The sequence below is a fragment of the Electrophorus electricus genome, chromosome 20 (genome assembly GCF_013358815.1).
Source record: "Electrophorus electricus isolate fEleEle1 chromosome 20, fEleEle1.pri, whole genome shotgun sequence".
NCBI classification, from domain to species: domain Eukaryota; kingdom Metazoa; phylum Chordata; class Actinopteri; order Gymnotiformes; family Gymnotidae; genus Electrophorus; species Electrophorus electricus.
In genome coordinates this window covers 11,915,462-11,934,465 of record NC_049554.1, presented here as the reverse complement: position 1 = coordinate 11,934,465, position 19,004 = coordinate 11,915,462, and the positions used below count along the sequence as shown (strand labels likewise).

At 38.7% G+C, this 19,004-nt stretch overlaps 1 protein-coding gene across 2 annotated transcripts; it reads right to left on the bottom strand.

Moving 5' to 3' along the window:
- Positions 1 to 94: 94 nt before the first annotated feature.
- trpc4apa (transient receptor potential cation channel, subfamily C, member 4 associated protein a) lies at positions 95 to 15,302 on the bottom strand. 2 transcript variants are annotated; one of them, XM_027001898.2, is made up of 20 exons: positions 15,159 to 15,215; positions 12,843 to 12,874; positions 11,762 to 11,890; positions 10,514 to 10,630; positions 10,322 to 10,376; positions 10,122 to 10,177; positions 9,838 to 9,966; positions 9,214 to 9,415; positions 8,714 to 8,902; positions 8,442 to 8,584; positions 6,384 to 6,515; positions 6,220 to 6,278; positions 6,031 to 6,132; positions 5,833 to 5,916; positions 5,500 to 5,590; positions 5,070 to 5,210; positions 4,803 to 4,914; positions 3,005 to 3,117; positions 2,594 to 2,800; positions 95 to 2,383 (listed from the first exon to the last, which is right to left on the bottom strand). In XM_027001898.2, exons 4-20 carry the CDS (start codon positions 10,607 to 10,609, stop codon positions 2,246 to 2,248), a joined length of 2,049 nt encoding a protein of 682 aa, XP_026857699.1. In that variant the 5' UTR covers positions 10,610 to 10,630; positions 11,762 to 11,890; positions 12,843 to 12,874; positions 15,159 to 15,215; the 3' UTR covers positions 95 to 2,245. The 2 variants fall into 2 exon arrangements, with proteins under 2 accessions (XP_026857699.1, XP_026857698.1); XM_027001897.2 differs by lacking the exon at positions 12,843 to 12,874 and having other exon boundaries at positions 15,159 to 15,302.
- Positions 15,303 to 19,004: the final 3,702 nt, after the last annotated feature.

Genomic DNA, 19,004 nt, shown 5'->3' with positions numbered 1-19,004 from the left:
CAACCTCAATAAAGAGACAACAACCTCTGGATCCTGCAGTACTCACATGACGACTGATCACAGTGATGGCTCAGAAATATATTGGACACAGACGTAAAAATAGTAAACTCAAATTTATTAAAAGACACCTACTGGGTTTCAGTGACTTTAACTATAGAGTGGAAGCTTTAATAATCCCATATTTTGAACAATTACATAGCCATGTTGCTAATATTGGCAGACATCAGTCCCAAAGAAAATATGTGTAACAGGAAATGGATGATAAAAAGCTGTTGGAAATATTTTCATATACAAAGAAGAGATATTCTTATGGCAACAGCTAAACTTACATCAACTATAGCATTTAATTTAAATGAGCACAGGAAAAACATCTTAAATGAATCGAAAAGCTTGATTCTCTGGCCACCTGATTCAATAATTCGCATGACAAAAAATATCATTAGCCTCAGTATACATGTACAAATAGGTGAAAACCTATAGGCCTAGCCATGCATTACAAGTCCAGCATAATTCCCCATCATATTATTCATAGGTAGGAAACCTCAAGATTGCTGGATGCTGGTAATGTTAGTTGGTAGCGTATATGGCGCTAAACACATTCTAGAACTCTGAGAAATTGACAGAGCAGCAAACCTCAACCTCTAGCATCATCTAGACCCGTTTACATGAATTGAGACTGCTACCCTGGCAACCACACTAGGTTCTCTTATACAAAGTCTCTTGCTAATAAACGTGAGCTGCATGAATATGAATCGGGCAACCGAGAAACCTATAACCTCTAAAGAAGTGTGCGACTCCCTAAATTGAAAGTGAACCATTTATGCTTTTGGTGCTTATTTAAAGAACAAACAAACAAACAAACATACAAACAAACAGAAGTGAAACATTTAATTATGAACAAAATAATTTTTATAAATCAAGCTTATGTGCAGATCAAATGTGCTAATAATCACTCAAACTTACTGTAGTGGGCTGGAATGAGGTAGTCGATACAGTTTCTGATCTTGCTCATATGTAGGTTGCCTAACCAGTATTGAGCACCAGAAAAGAACTAAATATTTTTAATTCTGTCAAAGAAAGGCTCACTGACAACACAAAACTGCTAGTTATCTAATGGCTAGCGAGTGGCTAGCTCAAACCTAGACAGAGAGAGATCTCTGTCACATTGTACAGTAGATTCTGGATCTTAGCCAAAGGAACCATCATAAGTTGTTAGCATTTATGGGAAGGCTACATAAACAAGACAAGCATTTTATTCTTTTTTATGAGCCTTGTGTGGATGCATCTGCATAGTTTTTTTAAATACTTGCTGTGCTCACTCCGAAAACATGAGACAACAGGACTAAAAAAAAAGTAAAAAAAAAAAAAGTGTTTTTTTGATTGGTGTTTGTGTTGATCATTAAAACTAACTAGTCCTGTCTGCATTTACGTTTGCTTTTAAGAAACCAAGACCTTCAGCAAAGAGGCAAATAAGGAACAAATTCACATTACTGCTTCTTCACAGAGGAGAGGGATAAGCGGGGCCCAAGTACACAATGGGATCCCATCTCCCCATTAATGTCTGTGCCTCCTTCTCAGGTCACTGTGATACAGACAAGCCAAATGGCTTCTCCAGGAGGCCAGATCCCTCAGCCTGGCAGAGCTCACCTCTCGCACAGAGTAGTCATGGATATAGACAAAAGATATTCTCTCTGCTCTCTCTCGTTCAAAAGGCTCTTCATGTGTCAGGTGTGTAAATTCGATCAAAATCAAGGCTTAGCAGTGCGGAGGTATGCGTCGACACACTCTGAACATTTACACTGGACCAAACTCATTAATCTTTACTCAGGATTGTTGTGTCAAATATATTCTCATATTTGTCACCCCCTCCTCCGACCAAAAACAGTAAAAACAAAGCTCCAATAAATTGAACTTCATCTAAAAGCATATCACCAACAAACATATCCAGATGAGAGCTTCCATCTCCTAAAGTACCACTTTGATGTGAGCTCAGCAGGCAGACTCTCCTCTGAGAGTGCTGAGACGGGGGGCCCAGCAGGCGATGAGCCCTACAGTCTGACCAGGTAATCAGAGGGCCCGCGGGAATCTCGCTCATGAGTTACTACATGTCACTGAGTGGGTCGAGAGGGCTGGCCCCAGAGCGTCAAACCCATGGCCGGAGTCTCTGCTCTAAATTCAGAAGAGGGGTGAGCCAACGGGATGTGCGGCCGTGGAGCCCGGCTCCCCCGAGGCCACTCCCAGGGGGTTAATCCTCAAGCAGAGCCCCATCCAATTCCATGTATGGCTCATCGATGTAGCTGGCTATGGCACAAAGGGAAGTCCTGTCTTCACCAAGAAGAACCGAGACCGTTTCCTTCCAGTAACTGAAAGGAATGCAGGAGCTCTGTACAGAAGAACATATACATTGCATTTCGATTATATACATAATGCCTGTAAGAGGTCTTACTTTTGGGAAACTGAACCATATTCTACAATTTAAGAACATATCGCATATTAGGTTTAAAAATAAATACAGATAATAATATACTGTGAAATCATTTCAAATATGAATTTGAAGTATAGCAAATGCGGTGAGTCAGGTATTGGCACTTACATTCTCAAGGCAGGTGCTGTCCTTGTCTTTGTTGAGGTAATGATGCTGCCAGAAGCGCAGCAGTTGGTGGAAGTTGTTGAGCAGGCAGCCAGGGTATTTCTCTGCACGCTCCTTCTCACGCAGAGCGCTCAGGTAGAAGGGAAGCTTGCCTCTCCTTCGTGCCAGCATCAGCACCACCAGACTGGTGTTTAGACAACTCACATTCTCCTAAAGTAGACCGGGGGGGCAGAGAAGGTTTTTTATGAGAGCATATGCTACAGAGACAGCATTTTGGAGATCAGGTTGACATAACATATTTAGCAGCCGCAACGTGTAAATATAGTCAGTTTACGCAGGACGTGCTACTGATGAAACCGAATGAAAGTTTTGCAAGCTTAAAAACAGGGCTGTGTACTGGCAGTGAAAGCTTGCCTGGGTAAGAGTCTGTACATTGATGATGTTGATCAGACGAAAGAGAAAGGACAGTCTGTTCTCCACTCGAGCCATGAAGGACAAGAGAAAGCACTCGGAGAGCACTTCAACTACTACAAGCCGCACACACACGTACACAGACACACACATACACAACCCCATGTGTGTAACCACACGCACACACACACAAACAGATTAGCCTTCAGGCTTAAAACCTTAAAATAGAATACAAAGACTGAATTTTGCTAAAGATCCTTTCTAGCAAATGCAGGCTATAATCATTTAAAAACTGCTTTATCCCTTAATTTCGACTGAAATGTTGATTAAGTATCATTTAGGATTACTAACCATTTGAAAGTAGGACTGTCAGCTACGCACACACACAGCCCCACCCCTTCAACAGACCATGGCAGTATCCAATAAAAAGCTCCATATTAGCAGCCTTAACATGAATGTTTTAGAAGCCACAGCACTGATATAAAGACGAACAGTATTCAAATATTGTATGGCCTCAGAGGAAAGGAGGTGTTTGATTGTTGTGCTACACAGGGTCCAAATCATCCTGTGTAGTTTAATGACTAGCTGACTAATAACCCTTACTTAAAAGGGCAATAATCAATAAGCTATTAAAATGTAGTTCGCCGAGTTGCATTATGTTAAATGAAGTAGCTTACACTGAAGCCATATCCATGACAGATAGTGCCACTTATAGTACTTATCAAAAGAATCTGTTTGACTGTTTATTGTACTTTGGTCACATTCGTGTCTGGCACATACAAAACTTTACTTTATGCATGTTAATAAAATAATACGTAGTATTTCTCAAAGTCACTCTGGTATTCAGTCGAAGAGATAATTTGAGTACCTAATCTAAAAGCTATTTAATTAAAATAAGGAGAGATGCGATCCCCTTGCTACAAGAAAACGTAGTAAACACCTTTACCACTAAAAGTGATGATACCACCTAACTAGGATACTAATAAACCTTTACAGACTGAAGTCCCGTCTATTTGCAGAACATCTAAAGGACAACCGACCCTGCTCCCTTATTGACTGACTAATTTAGTACTTATTGTAGGGCACTATTTATGCTTTTTAACAAACTCTAGCACTTATTGTTTATAGCACTTATTGTTTAAGACAGACCTTATGTATTTTGCACTTCTAGGCATCAGCATTCATCCCTGTATTCTACAGTATTCTAGTTCATTGGTATGTTTGATTCTAACCTACTATACTGTACTTGGATATACTCTATGAGTAAATGACAAAGCATTTTTGCAAGTCACTCTGGATAAGAGTGTCTGCTAAATGCCGTAAATGTAAATGATGTACATTAAATCATCCATAAACATGGGCCAATATTACTCTACAGTTTACTGAATGCCTTAGTGCTAAATGTGATTAAAACAGAGTCAAAAGGTAGCTCTATATTTTGTACTGCCATGCTTTCCCTGCTTCTTATCACCACGATAGCCACGAAGATCCACATTTAACAGAATATCATGTACCGCAACGTAGCACTTTGTAATTGCAAAATGCAGCACTTCATTTTTTTTTTCCCCCCCTATTTTTGCACTTGATCAAGTGGAATTTACCTCCATTGCATCCATTTGAAGTATGCTGCGTGTGTAAATAATATACATTTGGCAAAAATGACAAAGCCATTTATTTTAATAACAAATAGCCTGTATGTTTTTTAGAGCATATTTTAATATTGTAACATAATAAGGTCTACACATCTATCCAGTGTGGGTTTCTTTTAAAACACCTATGCCGGAAGTAGAACTGGTCATACCTCGCACATCCTCAGCCAGGTTCTCGAAGCGGTCCAGAGACAGCACGATACAGCGCAGCAGCATATTGGAGTCAACCAGAGAGCTGTCGATCTGACTCAGGAAGGCCTGAAACTGGATGCAGACCAGAGCGCATGCACGTTGGCGGATGCAAACACTCATGTGGGCAAACGTGAGATAAGCGCGCCACAACCTGGAATATGTGGAAGAGCTTGTATTTGCTAGGTGCTTCCAACTGGACTGCTGGAATTGTGGAGCTAGCCTCATACCTTCTCCTCTGTGTTCACATATTTGTTGAACCTCTTAAAGGCATCAACATTGAACTTCATGAGCTCTCCCAGCAGATCAAAGTAACTCTGCAACACGTCTCTGGACCTACACCCACTGTCAATGATGCAGAACAGGATGTGCTGAAGGAAGAGGAAAAGTAGATCAAGGAAAACTGAAAAACCTCATTATTATTATTATTATTAATGATAATAAATAAATGAATGAATGAATGAATGAATGAATGAATGAAAGAAAATGTGTCCATGAAATCATGGCCTCAACAGCACAATGAGAGCAGAAACATGACACATCAACCTAAATGAAACCAGTAATGTTATTCATATTACTCCGGGCTTCTAGTGAATTCAGCAATATTTGATGCTTCCATAAAAGAGGACCCAGACGGGTATGCTGAAATGATATCTTTACCTCCAGCAGACCTCGTTTTAGTAGGAACATCTGGTCTGCATATGAAGTGGCTCCCCTGAGAAAGCTCTCCACTGCACGGGCCTGCCAGAACCTGGCAGAGGGGGTCCGGACAGCCTCATTAACTCAGACTTCAGCATAGGACAAGGAATATTCCAGAAGAACTTAATTACTGCATTTTTTGTTATCCCTGTATGTGCTGGCTTTTTGATTTTTCTTGTGTAGGATTTTTAAAAATTTCATGAAATGAATATACATAATGTTATTATTGGTAAGAATACAGCAGTGGCGTCAGGGTTGATGGTGGTCCGGCTGCAGCGGACAGTCTGGCCTCACCTGAAAGAAGAATCTGGAGGCTCTCTTTTCATAACAGTGAGAAGTCTTGTAAGAAGCCCCTTCTTACCATCGCACACCAAGCTCCTAGAACAAAGGATAACCAGCACTTCACCAACAGCCTCAGCTGTTTTATGTCAGGATAATTAAGCTACATGTCTGAGAGCATGCTACACATTTTCACCTTCAGACCAAGCTCACCTGTCTGTGTTGACCAGAGCGTCAACCTCAGGGATGTTTGCTTTCAATGAGATGGCGCTGAGCTCGTTCAGTTCCTGGCTGTTCAGGAGCAGGTATTTGTTCCTGGCACAAAACAGCATCCTTGATTTAACCCTGGGCATCTTATACATCATTAGATCCCTCCAGGTAAACAAGCAGCCTGTTACTTACTCATGGTGGTCACTGAAACTCTGGAGAAGCCTGAGGAACTGGATTTTGAATGATATTTCCTACCAACAAGAGGAACAGCAAGTAAGATGAGGCAATTCAAAGACTCAAGTAAAGGGAAGCCATCTGATGACAATACGATATGTACAGTGGGAGAAAATGCTCACAGGACTGCAGTCGCAGTTCTCGTTCTGACCGTGCACAACATGGTTGGCGGCAGTGTATTTTCTCCAGATCAGCTTGTCAAACAGACTGTTGAGGCCAGGGATGAGGCGGAACTCTGCCAACATTTTGTGAACCTGGAAGATAAAAAAATAAATGCAGAGAAGTGCCTTAGGTGTAACAGTCTTCCGGCTTCACAGAACACATCAAAAGTTCTGAAACCCTTTCTTTGCATTTTGAAGACAAATCCTTAATTCTGATGGTCTGAAGGTGTTCAACAAAAATGTTCAGCAAGTCTTCTCTTGGGTTCTCTGTGGTTCAGTTTATTACATCTCTTGCAAGACCACTGCTGCAGTAATTTATCTTTTAGGGCAGTGTTTTTTAGTGGCTATGTTAATACATTTACATGTACTGCAAAAAGAGCAGTTGCAGGTTACAGGTATTATTGACAAGCATGTCTGATGTTTTTGTCTTGTTTTTAGCAGATGAATAGAGGTTCCTTTTAAAGGGACACTGTCTCCATCATCCTGAAGGATTTGAAGTGTTTAAGTATAATAGCCACTGTTTTATTTGTAGGATAAGTGAGCACCAAAGGAATTCTTGACGCTGTAGCAAAAGACTGTCCACTGGTCAGTGCATTCATTCTCTTAAGAGGTTAAACACAAAAAAGGCTTCATCTAGGAAATCTAGGACTTCCTTAGGAAAATGAGTTATGAACATTTTCACACTTTCTGTAGGAAGTCTTCATTCTTACTGAAAATGTATTTCAATCGCTGTGAAGGTATGGAGTTTTTGCAGATGTTGGAATGCAAAGAGTTATATTGTAAATAAGAATGAGAATATGACGGTTTATAATGGATGGTAGTATTTAAACCAGATTTAACTGAAACATCCAAAAAAAAGTTATCCAGTAACTTTAAAAAGTATAAAGGTTATCAAGACGTGCTACTTGTATATTCCATTAGAAGCTGGATAAGGAAGAAATAAGCAGTTAGAGCAAAAATACTGTGCATATAGGGCCAGAAAATTTTAAAAAATGACAAAAGAGGTTTGGATAGGATGGTCCCATTTTAGTACACATACTAACTCCTCTTATCTGTGTAATATTTGGAGTCAAAGCTAGAGTAGTTTAGAGTTAACAAGTTCTGACAACCTTACAGAAATACCTGTGGGAGGGGTCTTTTCAGGTCTTGCATTATGAATATGCTTTAAAGTTCTCAATCCATCTTCGCTGAGATGGCCATATATAAACTTTTAATGCCCAAATTCAGAGCCAACAGGTATCGTTAGGTCTTTCAGGCATTCAAGGATTTGTAGAAAGGTATAGAGCCTCTAACATGTAGATAAGGACTAAATTGGGTGAAAAATGTGATCCATAAATTGGGATACAATTTATGTTGGGCAAGAACAAGGAGATACAATAGGATATCCAGGATTGTTTTTCCTTTGAATTATTATTTGGATTAACATCTCATGCAAAATCAGCGAAGTGTTCTGCTGAAATTGCAAAATAGCTGACTAAATTGATTAATAGCTGACTAAGTTGACATGTAGATGGATGTCAGACCCATTCTGCTTTTAAAAGTTGGTATTGTTAAAGCTGAGTGATTTCTCTCTTCTTTTCTTCAAGTGACAACAGCACCAAATTATCTTTAGTGTCATTGATGAACTTAAATTCATAAGTAGTAGGTCTTGTACGCACAAATTTTAGACCTTTGGATAGTATAGATCTCCCTGTAGAAGTGCATTCTAAATATAGAGAGAAACAAATTCAAAACTGTAGTGAAGCACACAAGGTTTCTAGAGAAGCAGGAAGAGTTCCTTCCTATTATATATATATATATATATATATATATATATATATACATATAAAAACTCTTAGCACCTGAAATCTATAATAGATTGACAATGAGTGTTTTTAAATTCCACATTTTTGCAGACATGTGCAAGAACACTCCAGTGACATTCAAAACAGGCAGGTAGACTTTGCCTAGCAGATGGGGCTGTTCTTTCAATAACCAGCCCTCAGACAGCAAGCTCAAGAGTGGAGTCGGGATTCCCACCTGGTTTCTCTGTCGACCCATGAGCAGCACGCATAGCACGTAGAGTACCTCCACCTTGTGCATGATCTCATTGACAACCTTCATGGACTGAGGCAGACGATGCCTGAGGGGAGCTGTGGCCAGCGTGCTCTCATCTGAAGACTCTGAAAGCAAAAAGTATCAGTGTCTGTAAACACTCTGCCAGTTGCAGCCTAGGAAAAAAAAAAAAAACACGTAAAAAGAAATATTTTGATCCATTGCGAATAAAACACATTTCAAAACAGCAATGTTACCAGTACTGCTTTGTTCCACTTCATCTGTGGCCATCTGTACGAGTGCATCCAGCACCAGGGCATTGTCCAGCCATGTGTACCACTCTTCCAGCTCCTGCAGGAAGTTGGACACGCCTGTGGCCTCTGACACCTTGCGTGTTGCCAGCTTACAGAGGCGCTCGATAAAGCCAGGGATGTTCAGAAGGGTCACTGAGGAGAAGGAAAGTCACTGCACTATATACATGCAGCTAAAAATAGGCAAGGAGTGCCATATAATGACAGGCCGTGTGCAAACCAACATTTCTACTGTGTGTTAAAACAGAATTCCACTTCATTTCACTTTTGGGGCCTTGGCATCCTAAAAACATAAATGAATACTGAACTATAAGATAAAGGTCATGGGTTTTACAGCGAAAGATTGCACTTTAATTAAACTGTAATGAACTGTCTTTAACCTCTTCATGATACAGGTGTGCAGGAGCAGGAAGAAAAAGTGAAATGCCATTCTAAAGAATGCTTACCCTGGTTATGCTCAGCACGGGAGGGGCTGGTGTTGCGTTTCTGCTGTGCATTCTTAGCCAGGAGGGTGTGTTTGTCATCGTTTCCCACGTCTGGCTCCGAGATGGTGACAGACAGAATGCGGCAGAAGTTGGCAAGTTGCTGCTGGTCAAAACTCTGAACCAGACCAGGCAGGTTAGGAATCCCATCCAGCTGGATCATCTCCTGTGGAAGAGGAAAGTCATTTACATAGACAAACTCAGCCAAACACAGTAATGCTGCATTATATTCTCAGCCAAACACAGTAATGACGCCTAATAAACTCAGCCAAACACAGTAATCCTTAGTTAATGTGAGTGCAAACAAATCGAGTTTGTAAATGTTTCAAAGGAGGTAAAAGTAGTGCTGGAGGAAGTATGAAAACAAAAGCCTCTGATAGTTTGGATGGTTTCCTGACTAAAGTCTCAGTATTTAGCTGTAGCCGTTCGTATCTTTGTTAGTTCCGATCTGTTCCAAAAATCTTGACAACAAAGGTGAAAGTATCAAATCCTAAATAAAACAAGAAATAATACAGTTCCTAATTTGTACTATGAATAATGCTTAAATAATAATGAGTTACCCAATGCTTCTAATTCAAGGTCACTGACCTTTTTCACACCAAGAATGTCCTCTATTAGAGTAGCAGTTTGCAAAAAAATCTTCTTATTGGTCATCAATGTGAAGAGAAAGAAGACAAAATCATCCCTTGCTGCAAGACTTTTTGTCACACCCTCCGTCTGAGAAACAGCAAAAACCACAAGCATTAGTTACTGCCGTTTATGATTTATTATATGTAAATGAAAAAATACCACCCCACACACTGTCGTAACAAATCACAGAAAAACATGACAGTGAACTTCAATGTGATGAAAGAGAAAAGCTGAGATCTTACACAAATGCAGCAGTTGTAAAGTACACTGAGGCAGTCTTTCACCAAGTCATCGTTCACTGAAATAATTCACAACATGCACATTTCTAACTGCACACACAGATGTTTGGGGGAAAATACAAAACACCTCAACTTAGACTGTTTCTTAGACTAGAGCCTAATTGTTCAGCGATAATAGCCTAATGATATGATTCTTCTCTCACTCTTATTTTTCTTCATTGAGGTAAGAGTGGGTCTCATCAGGATATCAACCAGAAGCTGAACATAAAAAAAATAGTTGGTAATTAACACACATGAAAACACAAAACCTTCAGTTTATATAAATATTACACGAACATTCAATATTCATTTGCTTCAAGGCGAGACAAAGGTGCAAGACCAGAATAAACACTTACATCCACTCCTCCAAAGAGGTCAAAGGTATATGTATTTGGGAAGGTGGACTCTTGGGCTGTCTTCCTATCCTCTGTCACAAACGACATGGCTTCCATTGAGAGCAAGGAAGACAGCTCCTGAAATGGAGTAAGACACATCAGGGTTTTCCTGATTGTTTGAAAGTCTGTATGCAGAAAAGAAGCAAAAGTTTTCTTTAGAAAAATTGCTGGTAGAGTGGATGGAGAGCAGTGGACACTAGTGTCGGCCAAATTCAAAACAATGGAGTGAGATGCATCAGGACCGCATCAGTTTTTTTATCCGTTTTATAATCTACATGCAGAAGTTGCTTTATTGTTTTATGCAAAATGCTTTAGAAAAAAAAGCTTGTAGTTTGGCGTGCACTGTACATTATACACAATGGACAGGACTGACCAAAATTACTGATACACAATGTCAATTACATTTGTACATTTCTGCAATTAATGACTGTTAATTATCTATTTAATTACTCCACCAAAATGTACAGAGAACAACAAGCAAAAGATGTTTACCATAAATAAGCAGTACACACTGATTATTTTAAAAATGAGACAGTACCTTCAGTCTAGTTGTCTGGCAACTAAAGAACCTGATACTACATTAACTTCACACTAACTAGAATGGTACTGGTAGCCCTCATTTTTTCCCTGCTGGGTGAAGATTTCCCCAGTGCAAAACTACCTGGTTGTACCACAAGCCCAACAATGGTACATTACCTGATTTAGACTGATATTAATGAGTTATTACAATCTAATTAAGAGCCAACAACTTCAAACACTAAAAGTATTTATTTAAAGTATATTAATATAGCACACCTCAGGAAGGACTGACTGAATTTTTTTATCCATGCGAAGAAATTAATAGCTGTTTAAGTTTTGTTTTCATATATGCTACCAGAGGTTATTTCAGGAACAGGCTAGCATGGTGGTATAAAGGATATCCTCAACTAGTGACAGAGAAGCTCAGTGGTTGAGGTACTTGACTAGTAATCAGAAGATTGACAGTTCAAGCCTCACCACTACCAGGTTGCCACTGTTGGGCCAACGAGCAAGACCCTTAACCCTCAATTGCTCAAACTGTATTCAGTCACAATTGTAAGTCTTTTTTGGATAAAAGCTTCAGCAAGTTGCTTTGGATAAAAGCGTCAGTTCAATGCCATAAATGTAAATATTTAGCACTCTCCCATTAGGCTGCATTAGGGAAAGCTGTGTATTAAGAGTGCACGCTACCTTGAGCACAGTTCGTGTGCGACTGAAGTCACTGTTCAGATGACTGCTAGCGTACAGCTCCTGCACGAGCACAGGGATGCCATGCCAGCGGGCTCTGTTGTCCCTCTCCTGGAGCAGAGCCTCCGGGAGCTGCGGAGCAGCAACAGCCAATGGGAACACAGCAAGACGACACGCAGCGATGATGCTCCAAAACTATGTTGTAGCTCAGGGTTTGTCAACATGTTTTTGCAATTAGGAAACTGTACTTAAGACAAACTATATTATCACATGCATCCTCTTTTCCAAATTCCAGAGTTTGTATTTCATATCCTATGTCTTTGGGAGACTTCCTTTTTTCCTCCAAAAATACTGTCATACAAGTTATACAAAAAAATACTCATACAAAAAATACTGCCAGTATGATCTAAGGGCCAACCAAAGACTACTTCATTACTTAAGTTAGCTTCTTATCCACAGCTTCAAGCTTGAGAAAACTCAAGAAAACCCAGCAGTTTAGAAAGTCAGTAGGTAAAGACCACTTTGGAGAATGGGAACCTGGAAATAGTTAATTGATCTGGGTAACCATATGCTCACATTAGGAGGTGTTAATGTCACCAAATATCACCAAAGAAGCCAAAAATCTCTGCTAGGTCCACCCACTGTTTTTCTTAGAATTATTTCTGTAGATGAAAATATATTATTATATTGTATATGAAGCCAGATTTTATTTTTCTAAGTTTGGGAGCATTGACAGAACAGAAATATGGGTAGAAACAAACAGAACAGGAATACGGGTAGGAACAAATTGCAGGACTAGCCTCTAGGAACATCAACTACACTTTTTTGGTACAACTGGTTGAAGGAATTTACACGTTCTAATAAAATGAAATGTTTCACCACGTCACGTTTACTTTGCATAAAATTAAGTACTTAAAAATTACCATAGTACTTCCCTGAAAAGTGGACTATGCAAGAAATTCAACCATTTATGTCAGATTCCAAATCAAAGGAAGTGAAAACATTCAGTTTTCAGGAATCTTCAAACTGTGCAAGGAGTAAAGGATAACTGTTCATCATTATGTAGGAAGCAGATGCAGTTTACCCATCAATGACTGCGTGCCTCATTGAAATCTTCTGGCATGTTGTGAATGTTGGATGGATGATTATATAATTGAAAATAAGAAGAAAAATGTCAGAGTTCACTTGTGTGTGCCATTCATATTTCATATACATTGGTATAATACTATCAATAACGTGCAAGTAACCCGTTCACAAAAAGTTGCCAAATTGGCCTGAAAATGAACTTAGATTAACAGTTATCCTCAGGTTAACACTGGCGGTAGATGGTTTAGGAGCATCATCACCAGAAAGATGTGCATGCATTTTGGTAACAAAAGTGGAAATTTGTGCCATTAATCCACACTGGTGATCCCATTTATACAACTTATATAATACAATTTATATAAACTGCACATCTTACAAACAAAAAATACATAAAACTTAGAGTGCAGGTGTTGAGGTGTGATCATAAGAAGACTGATTTGTGTCATATAGTTATTTTGCCACATGCATGTTATACACTAATAAAATCGAACATTGCAAAAACAAAACAAAACAAAACAAGACCAACTCTCGGTTCATCAAAGTCGGCTTTGTGTTTTGGGCATTTTTAAGCTTTGTTAATGTACCACACAAAAGACCATTTAGATGGTAAACTTGAAGTGCGAGAAAAGCTAAATCCCAGACATTGTAGACATTTAGAAACCAGCCAGACATCTTTTAGGTCCCAAAAAGAAGACCTGGAATAGCTGCACCTGGTTGAGAGCCTGCGAACTAGCTAGCTACACAATAAGGTAAAAATAGTCAGGTCTCCAAATAAGGTGATCGCTCATGTGCTTGATGAATACCTAGACACTATTTAGAACAAACAGTACAAAGATGGATGTTGTAACATGCAAATCAATTTGATCAGCATAGGGACTTAAGAATAGATTCTGCCATTACTCTCGCTTTTAAAGGACCTTATTAAACATAAAAGGCTGTCCTTATGCATCATCATTCTGTAAGGATAAAAGTAGACTCTTTTGACATGCATACATACAATATCTTAATCTTCTGGTAATTCAGTTAGTTGTTAAAAAAAAGTGGGTCATCACGGTGGATCGATGGCACTTCCAACGACAACGTGCGCGCCGTCATCTTTGTTTACAAACTTTGAAGGGGTCTATAGCAAGCTGTTTAACCAGCATCATTCAGATGGTCATTTTACTTGCTAAATATAGAGCAAAAAAACAACAACAACAAGACACGCAAGACTCCGAATGAAAGAATTTAATAAACTGCAATTCCCTTGATTAGTATCTGATTAGCCGGATGTAATGCAGTTATTCGAGTCGTCGCTTGTCACTAAATCGAATTGTAAACTGGCCTAATTTTAGGGAATTAGGATCTCCCGTCGCTTTCTTGCTTCCTAGTGTGAACGCACGGTAACTTCATATTTTTGAAGCGGCCGTGAGGCAAGCCTTTCTGGACGTCCATTTTGATCGATTACATTCGCCTTAATAAAGCACAAATTCACAGTAAAATACAGAACGTGTTAGTGTTGCTAAACGTAAGCCATCCACAGACCACTTTCTCCCTTGTTGTTTCTAATGAATAATGGTTTTGCTAAGCATTATGCTACGTCCAGAAGATTGGCTAGATTAGCTAGCCAATGTTATCTAGCCCTCTGTGCAAAAAAAAAAAGTTACTAGGTTAGCTAACCTAGGTATACACCTACAACGCTAATTGTGACCGATCTGATACTATAACTAGCTAGCTAGCTAGGTTACCTAACCTAGCTAATAAATGAACACATTTCAAAGTCGTAGTGCTTCTTGGATGGGGGGAAAAAGAAATCTTAAGACGCTAAATGTATACGATCAACGCCAAGCAAAATGAACGTTTAGCTAGCCAGCTAGCTAAAACCACTATGGCAGTGGGATGCTAGCTAGCATTTACCCACTCAAATGCCATGGTTTGTTTATATGCAGAAACAAACATTTCAATTATTGTTAATTACAATAGATAGAAATGTCTATATAAAGATAACCATAAATACACAAAATCTTGTTAGATAGATAGAAAGAAAAATAAATTAGGCTGATTCAGCCTACATCTCAGCAGTCAAGACAACAGAACCAAGCCAACAGTGAACTTTTCTTTAACCTTAGCTGGCTTAATCGGAGTTTCTTTGCTTCTCTTAAGAGTACATTAAGCCACACGTTGACATGTTAAATAGCAAACGTTAACTAGCCAGATGTCACATCGGTGTGATTTGGTGATTAAAACTGCCGAGATGTCGCCTCTTCGGCTCAGTTCCTGATCACGACTTGTTTCTGTAAGACAGGCTTTGTCAAAATCCACAAACAATTCCTACCTGCGTCCCTCTGCTGAAGCCTCGACCTGCAATCTGACTTTGCCTTATTCTTGTTAAAATATTCCGACTGCGATATATTTTATTCCTCTCTGTCCAAGGGGACTCGGGTCCCAGCAAAGTCGCCATTACCTCTTCTTCTTCCTGAATTTTTCTAAACAGGAAGTCCAAAATCGTTGCTATCATTCTTCAATGTGGTGTGTCCAGCGCCGCCATGTGGAAAAAACAGCATGAAAAAACGGAACAGAATTCAGTACAACAGTAAAGTCTCTAGATTTAAATAACATCAATCTAATGTTAGGCTGCATAAAGCTATCTCGAGTTTAGATCTAGAAAGAAACGGTCTCAATATATAATTAAAACAAATTATTAATCACTGCCCTATGCCTGACAATACTGAAAACACAAATATAATAATTGAGAAACGTTTCATGGTAAGAATGTAAAAATCCTTGCATGTTCATCTTAATATACATTTTCAAAATGTTTTATATACATTTTCAAGTCTTAAACTTTAAGTTCATCACAATCTCCACAGACAGATCCCTCAATAAGCTATGTGCATAAAGCTATAGCCTTACGTAGATCCTCACAGACCACGGATTCCACAAAGCTGATAAAATCACAGTATTGTGGCAGAGCACAGTACAACAATGCGCACGTTCCATTGTTGTAAGTTCCTGTCTGACACACTAAAATATGCTCAAACAATACAATTCTTAATAAAGGATATTCAGTGTGCACTTCCTGATGTCCTAAGGGCCATGCCCTACCATGTAAGGTTTTCCAGTTGAGTGGAGTTCTCTTGATGGGTATGGATGAGGGAGCAGATTCGATTGGGAAAAAGTAACTTGAGCTTCTCACTATATATACACACATGAACGCACCATTTTATTACAAACATCTACCTTTCATGCAGACTCACTGGCTACTTTAGTAGTTACAGATATTTTACAGACATTTTACATTACAATTCCAAATACCACTACCCCAGTGTCTCTGCACTGGATTTCCCCAATCTGTTATTGATATGTGCCTTAAAAAATGTAAATGTATATGGTTAGAGAAGTAAGGAGTGATAAAGCAGTCACCAGTTCCCCCTACCAGAGTAGACTAGCTGCTTGAGAGAGGGAAAGGATAAGCTATACAGGATGTAGAAATAAATGCAGTGGAATGTCATGTCCCAGCCAGTATCCAGTACTGACTGATTCAGTTGGTGAAATGTGGTTATCCCTGATGCTAGAAAGCTAATTAGTTAACTATTCAGTTGGAAATATCTAAATGACTCAGATGGAAACACACTAAGGTAGCTATGCTAGCTAGCTAAGATGTTTCCTTGTTTTGCTATGTTTTACTATCAGGAATTTTAACTTGAAAATCAATGTACATTATTTATGAAATTACTACAGTGTTATTACACTGTTTTATTACATAGTTATTACACTGTATTAATGTGCTAATACGCCATGCTATTAGATGTTATGATGTTGTTATTGCAATGTGTTATAACACTGTCTTATTACACTATGTAATCACATATGTTATTACAATGTGTTCTTACAACTTGTATTAAATATATTTTGTACATATTTATAATGTCCATGAAACAATGCTGCATTGTTACTGGATATATAGCTATTGTGATGGGTGCAGGGAGGGAGCGAGGAACAAACACGCGCTTGGGTGTGAGTGTGTGTGTGTGGGGGGGCATGTCCCTCTGTCTGGATGTCTGCCGCACTATGACAGCTATGTATGACCAGTCTGAGGTTCATTTCTGATTTCATAACAGGCTTTCCTCTTATTCAGACCTAAATAATAACATTATATCAATAATAACAATATTTAAACATCCTTTCTTCATGGTGTTAATTCATTATCATTACCTCTATAATACTACCAATGTTTGCTCCCAGGAAAATGTGACAGGATTCTGCTACCCCTATGCTCAAGAAGATTGTCTTAACCTGTCACAGATTTGCAGGTTTAACATTTCCTGCTACATGCTCTGTTCATGGAGTCTTAGGTCTGTATTGAAAAACCAAGCTTAATTATTATTATATAGGTAAGCTTACTGTGAATGCTAACGTCCATAATAAAAATTTTTTACCACAGCTTTATTCTGATATAGGTGATGACTTTGAGGTTAATGTTTACCTATCAAAATCTTGCTTCTGTTGATGTTTCCTGGCTGACATCAGCATAACAGATCCAGATTCTCTATATTTTGCAGCATAGACTGCCATGCCTTGGGTTGATGTGACATCAGTAACATCTCCAGTCATCAACAAATGATAGAGGGCATCCAAAATCCCAGTCCTTTTGATGAGGATCCTCTCCATACTCATGCCATTCTTGTGGGCAATGACTTGAATACAGGACAATCAAATGAACTTTTAAGTCATTCCATGGCATCTCACCTAAGGTCTGTCCAATCTTGTCATAGATTTCCATGAACAAGTTCAAGCAAATATGAAAATCTCCACTTACACAATATTTTATCTTCTATCCAACATATGAGTTATTAATTTATGCATCCATATCTTTATGCAATAATATTTTATATTCAATATAAATCAACCACATTTTTTCTCAAAAGGGACTAATACTGTTTCTTTCAAACATTTGTTTCTGAATCATAATACTTATAGTTTTAGATAACTGTTTTTAAATGTAGCACTGTCAGTGTATTTTGCCTCTGTTATGAAAATATTGTGTATCATTAAAATAGCAAATATTGTGATTGTAACGGCCCGAGAGGCGCAGGGCACGGGGCAGGACGCACAGACTCCCTCGACTTTTACAGACGCTTATTAACATATAACGCATACGAGGACCGCACTCACACATAACATAAACGGTGAACACAAACACATTTCTAACTAGCACAAGCTACGTGAACGTTAACAACGATGACATGAACAATGACCAACAATGATACAGACACCAACACGGCTTCAAATACATACAGACACACAACACTAAACCGTGCGCACGTGTGTGCTATCAAGGAGCGCGTGGTTACAAACAAGACAACGTGAATTCCACAGCACGCGGCGGGCCGTACCGCGTGACCAGTGGCAAGGGGAGCGTTCCGTGACAGTGATTTAATGTTTTAATGGCTTGCTGTCATTTAAGGTACTGAATGTTCGGTGTGCTTAAGCAGCATGCAGGAAAGATTAGAAGAGATAACTCGTATGGAATTAAAGGCAACTTGCTGTAAAGTTATTAATGACAGTTATAAAAGTTATAAAAGACAACTATTTTTTTTCCCCTCTATTCTAGCTGAATGCCCGTAATGTCAGTGAAAATGCACAGAAAACTGGGATTGACGTAGGGAAAAATATGGACTTTTCACCTTTGATTAAAATGGAAAGAGATTTGGTATTTGGATTTAGATTTTTAGCATTTAGATTTAGTATTTAGAGATTTGGTATTTAATATAATTTATTTTGTGAAAGTAATAGTCTTCTCTGCATTTTCACTGGTCATATGTTTTCATAGTCTTGTGTAATCTGGAAATACTGTCATATTCTGTTACTCATTTTCCTGATTAAATCTTTTTTTAAACTAAATTCATGTTATAGCCTTTTTGCTCACAAAATAATTACTTCCATCTCTTAAAACTAATTTTCATGTCTCAAGACAGAGACAATGTCCACTCATAAGCCTTAAGGTGTCTTTAGACATCTTGGTATAAGAAACTGCCTCAGGACATCCTGTCTAATCCTATCAAGACATCTTAAAACAGTGATAGCTGGGTGTGTAGAGGTATCTTTAGGGTGACTCTGATATTCTGAAACCAATTAATCATCATAATTCATAGATGGCTGTTCTGATTTTCAGATATAT